General features: G+C 50.5%; 1 protein-coding gene across 1 annotated transcript in view; it reads right to left on the reverse strand.

Annotated features, from left to right (window-relative positions):
* The window catches only part of PDE9A (phosphodiesterase 9A), a 209,129-nt gene that overhangs the window by 79,879 nt on the left and 115,565 nt on the right, over window positions 1-13,685 (reverse strand). Inside the window, exon 8 of the mRNA XM_069202968.1 lies at window positions 6,514-6,595. Coding sequence (XP_069059069.1) covers window positions 6,514-6,595 — 82 coding nt within the window. The remainder of the gene's footprint in view (window positions 1-6,513; window positions 6,596-13,685) is intronic.

Below are 13,685 nucleotides of genomic sequence, written 5' to 3' on the forward strand. Positions count from 1 at the left end.
GTACCCAGAAGACTTCAACCATACCCTATACCAGGACATGCTTTTCTATTCCCTATAACCTGTACCAGGACATCCCTTACTCAGAAGACCCCATACCCTATACCAGGACATCCCTAACCCAGAAGACTCCATACCCTATATTAGGAGGTCTCTTAGAAGATCCCATAACACATACTGGCAGTGCTTCAAGCATCCTTCAGTAACCTACCAGAAGACGCCATACCCTATACCAGGACCTCCTGTACCCAGAAGACTTCAACCATACCCTATACCAGGACATCCCTAACCCAGAACACTCCATACCCTATACCAGGACATGCCATTCTATACCCTATAATCTGTATCAGGACACCCCTTACACAGAACACTCCATACCCTATACTAGGACACCCCTTACCCAGAACACTCCATACCCTATACCAGGACATCCCTTACCCAGAACACTCCATACCCTATACCAGGACATCACTAACCCAGAACACTCCATACCCTATACCAGGACACCCCTTACCCAGAACACTCCATACCCTATACCAGGACATCCCTAACCCAGCACACTCCATACCCTATACCAGGACATCACTTACACCGAAGACCCCCTGGGGATGTTCCTTACTCAGTGCCATACCCTACAGCAGGATGTCCCCATACCAGATACCAGGACACTCCTTCCTGTACCCCACACCAGGATGTCCCTTACTCTACGTATACCCTATACCAGGACGTCCCTTGCTCCTATCAATCCTGGTTTCTCGCGTACCTTCCTTGTTTCCTCTCTCGCTCTACCTCCCTCTCTCCCTCCCATCTCTCTCTTCTCTCACTCTTTCTCTCTCTCTCCCCCTCTTCCCCTATCTGTCTCTCTCCCTCTGTCTCGCGCTCTCTCCCTTTCTCTGTGTCTCTCTCCCTCCCAGGCTCCCTCCCCTCTCTCCCTCTCTCTCTCTCACTCCTCTCTCTCCCCCTCTTCCCCTATCTGTCTCTCTTTTTGCCTCTCTGTGTCTCTCTCTGCCTCTCTCTCTGCTGCTGCTCTCTCTCTCTCTCTCTCCCTCTGTCTCCCTCGCTCCTCTCCCTCAGCCTCTCTCTGTCTCTCTCCCTTTCTCTCTCTCTATTTATCTTTCCCTCTCCTCCCTCACTCCCATCTCTGCCCCTTTGCTCCTGTGCACTGAGCATCCTCCGCCTGGCATGTCCCTCTGCTTTCACCCCCACAGACCCGCCCTCACTCTCCGACACCCACAGACCACCAGAGAAGACAGACTGTTCACACCTGACAGGGAAATGTGTCTGGAAACAGGGAAGACGGACAGACGGGTTATTGTATGGACAGATGAGTAAAGACAGGTGGACATGCGACAGACGGATAGGTGGACACAGACGGCCCTATACCAGGTGGACTTGCGAGAGACAGACAGGTGAACATGCGAGAGACGGACAGGTGGACATGCGACAGACGGACAGGTGGAGACAGACGGACAGGTGGAAATGTGGACACAGACGGACAGGTGGACATGCGAGAGACGGACAGGTGGACACAGACGGACAGGTGGACATGCGAGAGACGGACAGGTGGACACAGACGGACAGGTGGACATGCGAGAGACAGACAGGTGGCCATGCGAGAGACGGACAGGTGGACATGCGAGAGACAGACAGGTGGACATGCGAGAGACGGACAGGTGGCCATGCGAGAGACGGACAGGTGGACATGCGAGAGACAGACAGGTGGACACAGACGGACAGGTGGACATGCGAGAGACGGACAGGTGGACACAGACGGACAGGTGGACATGCGAGAGACGGACAGGTGGACACAGACGGACAGGTGGCCATGCGAGAGACGGACAGGTGGACATGCGAGAGACAGACAGGTGGACACAGACGGACAGCTGGACATGCGAGAGACGGACAGGTGGACACAGACGGACAGGTGGACATGCGAGAGACGGACAGGTGGACATGCGAGAGACGGACAGGTGGACACAGACGGACAGGTGGACATGCGAGAGACAGACAGGTGGCCATGCGAGAGACGGACAGGTGGACATGCGAGAGACAGACAGGTGGACATGCGAGAGACGGACAGGTGGCCATGCGAGAGACGGACAGGTGGACATGCGAGAGACAGACAGGTGGACACAGACGGACAGGTGGACATGCGAGAGACGGACAGGTGGACACAGACGGACAGGTGGACATGCGAGAGACGGACAGGTGGACACAGACGGACAGGTGGCCATGCGAGAGACGGACAGGTGGACATGCGAGAGACAGACAGGTGGACACAGACGGACAGCTGGACATGCGAGAGACGGACAGGTGGACACAGACGGACAGGTGGACATGCGAGAGACGGACAGGTGGACATGCGAGAGACGGACAGTCAGCGGTACAGATGAAAGACTGCGTAAGAGTGAACGAGGATGCTATGGAAAGAGGGGAGCATGAGCGGGCCTTCGGAGAAAGATCACCCAGGATTTATACATCTTGATTGAAAGAATATTCCAAAAAAATCATTACAGCACGTCAGCAGGTGGGCAGATGTTCGCATCATTTCATGATTTTGCATCCAGTCAGCACTTAAACTGTGACTTTTTCACTCAATGAGAAACATATACACAGGGAGTTTGGCGCAGCTCGTGTTGAGTGTGCTGAGTCGCAGTGAAAGTGCCCGATAATCAATAATTGTTTTATTAAACCCTGCCATTAGTCCGCCTTCGGTTTCCACGCCCCAGGTTGGACTCCTAGGGGCATATTTGCGAACCCCTCTGTCGTCGGTGCACCTAATTTTTTGACGCCCGGGGGGTGCTGGGTGCAGACCCATTTCTGCGTGGCCACGCAAAGGCACCCGGCGTGGTTTTTTATGGCCTCGTAGATATGGTGTAAAGCAACGCAATTCGCCGCGCAGCGTCACACGTCGTCAGGGGGGCATTCTATGGGCGTTGTGGTGGGTGTTCCCATTTAACACCCATGGGTTTTGACGCTGCCCCAGATTTACTAAATGACATGAACTTGAGGCAGCGGCAAAACCTTACGCCTCCCAGGGCAGGCGCAATAACGAGAAATATCTCTACTGCTCCTCGTTTTTCCTCTTTCTATGTGTGCGGCATTCTGCAGAACAGATATGAAGAGGAAAAATCCTTCATGGATTGTTTTTGTGCGCAAAGGTGTCCCTCCCTGCTCAAAAACAATCCTACGTGTAACGCAGACACCCTCGCACCATGGTATATAGGTGCCCATGTTGGCAACTGTGCACCAGCGCTGGGTGAAAGGACAGACACGGTGCATTTCTGCCCTATCGCATTGGCGTAGGGAAGCGCAGGGAATAGACGTGTGGCACTGCCCCACGCCAGCGCTTTGTAAATATGCGCCTCAGTGTTTCGGGGGGCAGAGGAGCTACTCCCCAGGTCATGCAGAGCTGACCTGTGATGGCCCAGGCATGGACGTTACACACACCTGTAGAGGCGTGTCCTCACCCGTGGGGGAGGGGCTTACAGGCAGGAGGCCCATACATGAGGCTGCACACAGGTCTTCTGGCAGGCTTTAATAAACCCACAGACCACTTGATCCCCCCACACACCACCCAGCCTTAAAGATCACACCAGACAGGAAGGAGTTAATCATCACCGGAAGAGCTAGGAAAGGACCCAAGATTGACAGGTAATGCAGCAGGTAATGATTATCAGAAAGAAGTAATGCTGAGTGGCCCTGAACAGAGTAGCGAGGAGCTTTACCTCCATGTAAACCTTGTCCAAGGACACTGGTTCCACCTTGAATAAAGAGAAAAAAATATGTATCTGAATGTGAGTGCTTGGGGCCACGTGCTTCACTGGGGTGGACTCACCAGCTCTCTGGTAGGGGACTAAGAGAGGACAAAAGGTACCCGCTGGTACTCAGAGGTAACCCAGGCGAGTGCTGCTGGATACCTCTAGGCCAGAGGGCTTCAAACTGGGGGGCTGAAAGGCTCTGCTGTGCTGGTGCTAAAGGCCATGCTGTGCTGGTACTAAAGGCCATGCTGTGCTGGTCCTAAAGGCCATGCTGTGCTGGTGCTAAGGCCATGCTGTGCTGGTGCTAAAGCTCATGCTGTGCTGGTACTAAAGGCCATGCTGTGCTGGTACTAAAGGCCATGCTGTGCTGGTACTAAAGCCCATGCTGTGCAGGTACTAAAGGCCATGTTGTGCTGGTGCTAAAGCCCATGCTGTGCTGGTACTAAAGGCCATGCTGTGCTGGTGCTAAGGCCATGCTGTGCTGGTACTAAAGGCCATGTTGTGCAGGTACTAAAGGCCATGCTGTGCTGGTGCTAAAGGCCATGCTGTGCTGGTGCTAAAGGCCATGCTGTGCTGGTGCTAAGGCCATGCTGTGCTGGTACTAAAGGCCATGTTGTGCAGGTACTAAAGGCCATGCTGTGCTGGTACTAAAGGCCATGTTGTGCAGGTACTAAAGGCCATGCTGTGCTGGTGCTAAGGCCATGCTGTGCTGGTACTAAAGGCCATGTTGTGCTGGTACTAAAGGCCATGCTGTGCTGGTGCTAAGGCCATGCTGTGCCGGTGCTAAAGTCCATGCTGTGCCGGTGCTAAAGGTCATGCTGTGCAGGTACTAAAGGTCATGCTGTGCAGGTACTAAAGGCCATGCTGTGCCGGTGCTAAAGGCCATGCTGTGCTGGTGCTAAGGCCATGCTGTGCTGGTACTAAAGGCCATGTTGTGCAGGTACTAAAGGCCATGCTGTGCTGGTACTAAAGGCCATGTTGTGCAGGTACTAAAGCCCATGCTGTGCTGGTACTAAAGGCCATGCTGTGCTGGTACTGGAAGAATACACTACATATGTAATGAGAGGCCCTCTGTGCTCACCAGGAGATATACCCTTGAGTTAGTAATGATCAATTCTACTGTACTGGAAATTAAAGGCCTTTTTGTGGTGGCAATTAAATGACCCTCCATACAGGTAGTAAGCAGCCCCTGTGTGCTAGTAATGAGCTATCCCTTTGTGCTGGTAATAAGATGCTCTGCTACGCTCACCCTGGGGGAGGCTCCTCTGTGCTGGTAATGAGATGCTGTGCTAAGCTCACCCTGTGAGAGGCTCCTCTGTGCTAATGAGATGTTCGACTAAGCTCACCCTGGGAAAGTGTCCTCTATGGTGGTAGTGAAATGCTCTGCTAAGCTCACCCTTGGAGATGCCCCTATGTGCTGGTAATGAGATGCCTCTCTGTGCTGGTAATGAGATGCTCTGGTAAGCTCACCCTGGGAGAGGCTCCTCTGTGCTGGTAATGAGATGCCTCTCTGTGCTGGTAATGAGATGCTCTGGTAAGCTCACCCTGGGAGAGGCTCCTCTGTGCTGGTAATGAGATGCTCTGCTAAGCACACCCTGGGAGAGGCTCCTCTGGGCTGGTAATGAAATGCCCCTCTGGGTTGGTAATGAGACGCCACTCTGTGCTGATAATGAAATGCCCCTCTGTGCTGATAATGAGATGGTCTGCTGAGCTCACCCTTGGAGAGGCCCCTCTGTGCTAGTAATGAGATGCCCATCTGTGCTGGTAATGAAATGCCCCTCTGTGCTGGTAATGAGATGTCCCCCTATGTTCTGGTAATGAGGTGCCTCTCTGTGCTGGTAATGAGATGATCTGCTAAGCTCACCCTTGGAGAGGCCCCTCTGTGCTGGTAATGAAATGCTCTGCTAAGCTCACCCTGTGAGAGGCCCCCATGTGCTGGTAATGAGATGCCCCTCTGTGCTGGTAATGAGACGCCCTTCTGTGCTGGTAATGAGATGCCCGTCTGTGCTGGTAATGAGATGCCCCTCTTTGCTGATAATGAGATGATCTGCTAAGCTCACCCTTGGAGAGGCCCCTCTGTGCTGGTAATGAGATGCCCCTCTGTGCTGGTAATGAGACACCCCTCTGTGCTGGTAATGAGATGCCCCTCTGTGCTGGTAATGAGATGATCTGCTAAGCTCACCCTTGGAGAGGCCCCTCTGTGCTGGTAATGAGATGCCCCTCTGTGCTGGTAATGAGACGCCCCTCTGTGCTGGTAATGAGACGCCCCTCTGTGCTGGTAATGAGATGATCTGCTAAGCTCACCCTTGGAGAGGCCCCTCTGTGCTAGTAATGAGACGCTCCTCTGTGCTGGTAATGAGATGCCTCTCTTTGCTGATAATGAGATGATCTGCTAAGCTCACCCTTGGAGAGGCCCCTCTGTGCTGGTAATGAGATGCCCCTCTGTGCTGGTAATGAGACACCCCTCTGTGCTGGTAATGAGATGCCCCTCTGTGCTGGTAATGAGATGATCTGCTAAGCTCACCCTTGGAGAGGCCCCTCTGTGCTGGTAATGAGATGCCCCTCTGTGCTGGTAATGAGACGCCCCTCTGTGCTGGTAATGAGATGCCTCTCTGTGCTGGTAATGAGATGATCTGCTAAGCTCACCCTTGGAGAGGCCCCTCTGTGCTAGTAATGAGATGCCCTTCTGTGCTGCTAAAAAGGGAAGTCCTGCTGGGTATAACATGCTGTTAGTTTCTGATGCTTTTCTTCTCACCTTGGGGTAGGCCGGCACATCTCTTCGAGGTGTGAGCTTCTTGTTGTCCTCAAAGAAGGTGTACTTGCACGGGCAGTTTATCCTGTGATAGGGAGGGAGGAGTGAGACAGTTAGTGATGGTGAGCAGGTGAGACACCTCAGAGAAGGCGGGGAGAGGATGAAGAGGACCTTCCTGGAAGTACTTCAGGCTGTGGACCAGCCTCTTACATATGTGTACTGTGGGAGGGGTTGAGACGCTTCCACGTGTCACCTTTACAGGAGCCTCCGTCATCCCAGAGATGGGTTCAGGTGACCCCTCCGTCTCAGCTCCCATCCTACTGACCTCCATCCCTCTTGTGATGGGGCAACCTTGACCACACCCCGTAGATTTCCCTTGGCCATCAGAGAGTGCAGCTGTACCAACTTACCATACAGAGCGGGGGAACAGAGAGGTCGTGTCCGAGCGGCAGCCCTGGCCAGTGCTGGAATTGGGAAAAAGTTACTCTGAGGCCCCATAGGTTGGGAGTCAAGATGAGGAAGAGGAAAAGGGGCGGAGTCACGAGGGGTGGAACTTGAAGAACACAGTCTGACAGTCAACTTATACATTCATTTTAAAAACATCAGATGGAAAGACATTGGCAATAAAGATATATGATAGAAAATCTGCTCAATCTTACTTAATTGGTAACAAATAACCTGCATTTTAAATTCCTTACAGGATTACGACACCTACTACAGAGGTCTTTGTGTGCCCAGCAAATGTAAAGGCGATAAAAAGAGCATTGTGATAAGTCTAGTGCGTAACACAGTTCTGGGAGTGTTCTGTGTTCTGTTCAGTCACAGTTTTGACTCATAAAGTAGCAAAGAGGGTTTATGCTCCTGCTGCAAGGCACATTGTGTAACATGCAGATCACAGATTTGTATTTTATGTAGGTAAGTAAGTGGCTGTTGCTTTTGACACTGGGATGGGGAAGCGCTGTGACTGGAGGAGGGGCAGGAGCCCTTTAAATTTGTACCGCACTTCCGCCGTCGCGGGAAGCGCTGTGACTGGAGGAGGGGCAGGAGCCCTTTAAATTTGTACCGCGCTCCCGCCGTCGCGGGAAGCGCTGTGACCGGAGGAGGGGCAGGAGCCCTTTAATTTTGTAGATCGCGCTCCCGCTGCGCGGGAAGCGCTGTGACCGGAGGAGGGGCAGGAGCCCTTTAAATTTGTACCGCGCTCCCGCCGTCGCGGGAAGCGCTGTGACCGGAGGAGGGGCAGGAGCCCTTTAAATTTGTACCGCGCTCCCGCTGCGCGGGAAGCGCTGTGACCGGAGGAGGGGCAGGAGCCCTTTAAAGTTGTACCGCGCTCCCGCCGTCGCGGGAAGCGCTGTGACCGGAGGAGGGGCAGGAGCCCTTTAAATTTGTACCGCGCTCCCGCCGTCGCGGGAAGCGCTGTGACCGGAGGAGGGGCAGGAGCCCTTTAATTTTGTAGATCGCGCTCCCGCTGCGCGGGAAGCGCTGTGACCGGAGGAGGGGCAGGAACCCTTTAAATTTGTACCGCGCTCCCGCCGTCGCGGGAAGCGCTGTGACCGGAGGAGGGGCAGGAGCCCTTTAAATTTGTACCGCGCTCCCGCCGTCGCGGGAAGCGCTGTGACCGGAGGAGGGGCAGGAGCCCTTTAAATTTGTACCGCGCTCCCGCCGTCGCGGGAAGCGCTGTGACCGGAGGAGGGGCAGGAGCCCTTTAATTTTGTAGATCGCGCTCCCGCTGCGCGGGAAGCGCTGTGACCGGAGGAGGGGCAGGAGCCCTTTAAATTTGTACCGCGCTCCCGCCGTCGCGGGAAGCGCTGTGACCGGAGGAGGGGCAGGAGCCCTTTAAATTTGTACCGTGCTCCCGCTGCGCGGGAAGCGCTGTGACCGGAGGAGGGGCAGGAGCCCTTTAAATTTGTACCGCGCTCCCGCCGTCGCGGGAAGTGCTGTGACCGGAGGAGGGGCAGGAGCCCTTTAAATTTGTACCGCGCTCCCGCCGTCGCGGGAAGCGCTGTGACCGGAGGAGGGGCAGGAGCCCTTTAATTTTGTAGATCGCGCTCCCGCTGCGCGGGAAGCGCTGTGACCGGAGGAGGGGCAGGAGCCCTTTAAATTTGTACCGCGCTCCCGCCGTCGCGGGAAGCGCTGTGACCGGAGGAGGGGCAGGAGCCCTTTAAATTTGTACCGCGCTCCCGCTGCGCGGGAAGCGCTGTGACCGGAGGAGGGGCAGGAGCCCTTTAAATTTGTACCGCGCTCCCGCCGTCGCGGGAAGCGCTGTGACCGGAGGAGGGGCAGGAGCCCTTTAAATTTGTACCGCGCTCCCGCCGTCGCGGGAAGCGCTGTGACCGGAGGAGGGGCAGGAGCCCTTTAATTTTGTAGATCGCGCTCCCGCTGCGCGGGACGCGCGCGGGCTGCGCCCGGGCCCGTCCTTCACCCGTCATCGACCGGAAGAGGCTGGGCTGGGCCCCCCCCTAACGTCTACTTCTTCTGCCTGTGGAATCTCCATCAGGGTGCTGTACCAGATATTGTGTGAGTTTGTTACCAAATATGGGGAAAAGAAAGTCTAATGTTCAGAAGGGGGAAGCCGGGTCCAGCTCCCTTCAGTCCTCCATTACTAGTTATTTATCCTCTGTGATGGGGGCCATTGAATCCGAACTTGAACATGTAGAAGAAAGGATTGGGGCTGTCCAAAGTACTGTTCAACACCCCCCCTTGGAACCTACCATCCATATTTCCACTTTTCCAAGGACTGGTCCTTCATCACTGATCTCGCCTCTGAATACCAGCCAGTTGGGCGCCGATATACTCCCCACAACCGACCAAATTAATTCTTCTCTCCTTTTAGCTATTCCTCCTCCTGAAAGCTCTTGCTCTCAGGCCGATTCTCCCCCTTTGAAGAAGAGGAGAGCCGGGAAAAAGCTCAAAAATACAAAAAAGGCCCTGGGCCCCAATAAGAATCTACCTACCTCTCTGGCCCATAGTGACCAACCACCAATCCCCCTGGTCTTCTTCCCCGAATGCCCTCCGAGTAAGGATGCTCCTGAAGATCTTTCTAGTTTTATTGACTTGACACTCAAATCCTTTTGTGCAACTCTTGAGGCAAAAATTTCCACCTTGATCGCTAGGAAGCTCGATTGCTTTTGTAACGATGTGACCAGGTTTTTATCTAGTTTTTTAAAACCAGGTCCTTTATGCACGGGAATACTTCATAGCCCCGAACCAGCACATCAGTCTACTCCTCCCCCTACTTTGGTATCCCAAGGAGTAAGCAATTTTTTGCCTGATCCACGAACCATCTCTGGTCAAGGACCTTTCGCTGACAACCCTGCATCAGGGTCGATAAGGGAAGTTTATTCCTCTAGATCGCATGACAAAGATCCTACTAAACTTACTAACCATGCAGACTTTTTACATTTACCACCTGCCTGCAACCCGTACGTTCTGGTTCTTTCAAATGTTCCTCCTCTGGAGTGCTCCAAACAAGAAGATACCCACTCCCTAATTAGAAAAGCTGGTCACTGGTTGAACTTCAATTTCAAATCCAATTGTTTCCACAATGATAAGATTCTCATGGCCCGAAGAGTGAGGAGGGTAGGACACTCCAAAGTATTGGAGGAGGGAGACTATGTTGTTTTAAATTTTGCTAATCCTCGTTCAGTAGACAATTTTTTGACCAATTTGGACTACTGTAAAATGTCAACTAACAGGATTCAAATACATCCCCTGTATCATTTTTACGACCCTGTGCTCCTACCAAACCGCATTGTCACTAATTCTAGTATTCGCAGACCAGATTTTGAAAGGCTTCATTTACAGGTAAATGTACCCTCTAGCAACCGGTTCTCGACTCTCAGTCACCTTGACGTGAACGATTGACTATCGGTGACCCACCCCTGCTCTTCTAAAAAGGAGAGACCAAAGGCTGGGAATGTCCACGCTGAATGTATCTGGGACACAGGAAAGCCTGATTTGGACCTGAAAGCTCCTATAAATACTAAAGTTCTAATGTCATGTCCTGTGTCTAGACCATTAACTCTGCTTAGCTGGAACATAGCAGGGCTGCGATCTAAATCTGACAATTCGGACTGGAAGAGCTTCATTTCCTCCTACGATATAATCTGTCTACAGGAGACCTGGTCCAAAGATACGTTCCTCCTGAACGGTTTCACCTCTTTGTGTCAGCCGGCATTAACCTCCCAGATGGGGAGAGCTAGTGGCGGCCTCTTAGTTCTCGTTTCCGTACATCTCCCGCTTTTAAAAGTGTCTTTAATCTGGTCTTCCCTTTATTTTATGGTTGTCCTTGTCTCTATCTGTGGCCAAAAGGATATCCTTATTTTAAACTTTTATAACAATATTCCACGGGGCCTCCTTATGGGTCATTTGGAAGAGGTAACGGATTTTATAGATTCTTCACATGCTTTGCAGAATAGTGACCTAATTATTATATGGGTGGGCGATTTCAACACTACTCTGTGCAGCAAAGAACACATGGACCTGTGTGCCTTTCCTGCTGAGGGCAGAGAGTCAGTATTTCATTTTAACCATACATCTGAAGGAGATGCCTTAAACCTTTTTACTTGTAAATTTGACTTGGTCCATGTTACCGAGAAATTGGCCCCTGACGCCTGCAATATACCAACCTTTACAGGGAATTTGAGGGGGAGTATTATCGATTTCATACTTATCAGCTCCTCTGATTTTTTCGTAATTCAAGAATTCAAGATTACGCCCCACTGTGCGAGTGATCATAACCCCCTTAGTATTATATTGGACCTAAAAATTATTCAGGCACCCAATAATAAAAGCTTGAGCGCTGCTACTGTTTATAATCCAAACTGTGGCATACGTTTAAAATGGGACAAAATAGATCCAAAACTTTTTAACCAGGAAATTGTAAGAAGTAGGTCGGACTCGATTCAGATGTGTCTCTCCCAGCAGTTAGATTCTGACCGCATAGTGCGTGAATTTGAATTTTTAAGCACTGACATTTCACGCGCCTTGGCGGTGGACAGGCCTGCGAAGGGGCCGGCGGCCCACAGATGGTTCGATTCCGCGTGTTTATCTGCCCACAAAAAACTCAAAGATGCACTTAAAGCAGTTCCTCTCTCCCGTCAATTAGTTAAAATAGCCAGAGTTGATTATAAGGCTGCCATTGACAAACGGAAATCAGAAATTAGGTCTAGGGCCTGGGGCGATCTTTTGGCTGCATCTGAGCAGAAGGACACTTCTAAATTTTGGAAAGTGATTAATCACTCATACTTTTCTGGTCACCACTCTTTGGCCGATGACTGTCTTATTACTGAGGATGTCTGGTTAACTCATTTTAGGAAAGTCTTCTGTTCAGGAACCTATGAGAATTCGCTTGTAAATTCTTCTGCACTTTTCATTTTAGATTCCAAAACTAAGGCCCCAAACATTATTTTTGACCTCCACGAGGTCAAAAATGCTATTAATAGATCAAGGCAGGGAAAAGCTCCCGGCCCTGATGGGGTTCCCGCTGATCTTTTTAAATCAGAAATTGATCTTTGGGGTCCGCTAGTTACAAATGTTTTGAATAGTGTGGTAAACAGTAACGTGCCCCTTTCATGGAAATCGGCCATTATTGTTCCTATCTTTAAAAAAGGTAATAGACAAGATCCTTCCTGTTACAGACCAATCTCTCTTATTGATTCGACGGCAAAGATTTTAGGTAGAGTGATCTTGTCCCGGTTAGAAGACTGGGTGTCCGAGGCCCATATTTTATCCCCTATTCAATTTGGTTTTAGACCTGGTGTAGGCACAGTTGAGCAAGTTTTAAACTTGCAGCTGATACTCAGCAAATATGTGACAGTCAAAAAAGAGTCTATTCACATGGCTTTCATTGATCTAACCAGTGCCTTTGATATGGTTAATAGGTCAAAGTTATGGCAAATTTTGGAAGCCTTAGGCTGTGATCCGCCTCTATTGGAGCTTATTAAACGCCTACACACAGACATAACAATTTCTGTTCAGGTCGGCTCACATGGGCAGAGAACCTCCCCCATCCCGTCAACTAGGGGCGTAAGGCAGGGATGTATCTTAGCCCTTTTTCTCTTTCTGATTTATATAAATGGGCTCTATGATTCACTTTTAAAACATGCAAAGGACATACCGAAGATGGGTCAGAGACACCTTCCAGTTTTATTATACGCTGACGATGCAGTTTTAATTGCCCGTACTGCAAACGGTTTACAGGGACTACTGGATGTATTTTACGATTTTATGCTGAATCTGGATCTGAAAGTAAATTACCCAAAGACTTTTGTTATGACTTGTGGCCCACGCAACACTAAGTCTAAACTATTTTCTATGGGAGGGCACACTCTTAATAAGGTCAAAGAATTTTGTTATCTAGGCATGTACATGAGTTCTTCTTTGTCCTGGAAGACACACATTAATTTTAAGCTCCAACAGTTGATAAGGAACAATGAAGCAATTTTTCGCTTTTCAAATAAACTAGGTCACAGACCCCCTGCTCAGTTGAAAACTCTTTATAATTCCAAATGCACTGCATCAGTCCTTTATGGGGCAGGCGTCTGGGGCTATAATAAAATACCGTCTCTTCAGAGTGTAGAAAATAAATTCCTGCGCAGATTATTGTTGGTTCCAAAATGCACCGCAAACATAATCTGCCATGAAGAACTGGGTCAGTGCTTTTTGGAGGATAGGGTCTTTATGGCTCCCCTACTGCTGTGGATCAAATGTTGGTCAAATCCTATGGCAAGTTTGGTCCAAGACTGTATCACTGATTGTCTTCAATTGGAATACTCAAATAGGATTCCCTGGCTTATGTTTCTGCAAAACTCCTTTGAGAACCTAGGGCTTAGATATATGTTTGATGATCCCCATCTATTAACCACAAACTCTAGGTCTGTTTTGAAGTCTACCTATTCCAAGCACATATCAGAGCTGAGATCTTATAGTTCCCTGAAATTGAAATCTTTTGATTCTTATTCTCGGATTGTGACTGTTCCATGCCTTGAACCCTATTTGTCTTGGTTTTCAAGTTTTAAAATAATTTCCTTTTTAACACTTTTTAGACTTAATCTAATTCATTTTAAGGTAGCTTTCCCTGAACCATGTTTCTGGAAAAAGGATTTACCGCTTTGTCCCTGTGACTCCAAATCAACCCAGAGCACTTTGCATTTTTTTCTTTTTTGCCCTTTATATGC

Source organism: Pleurodeles waltl, chromosome 8, assembly GCF_031143425.1.
Source record: "Pleurodeles waltl isolate 20211129_DDA chromosome 8, aPleWal1.hap1.20221129, whole genome shotgun sequence".
In the NCBI taxonomy this organism is placed as follows: domain Eukaryota; kingdom Metazoa; phylum Chordata; class Amphibia; order Caudata; family Salamandridae; genus Pleurodeles; species Pleurodeles waltl.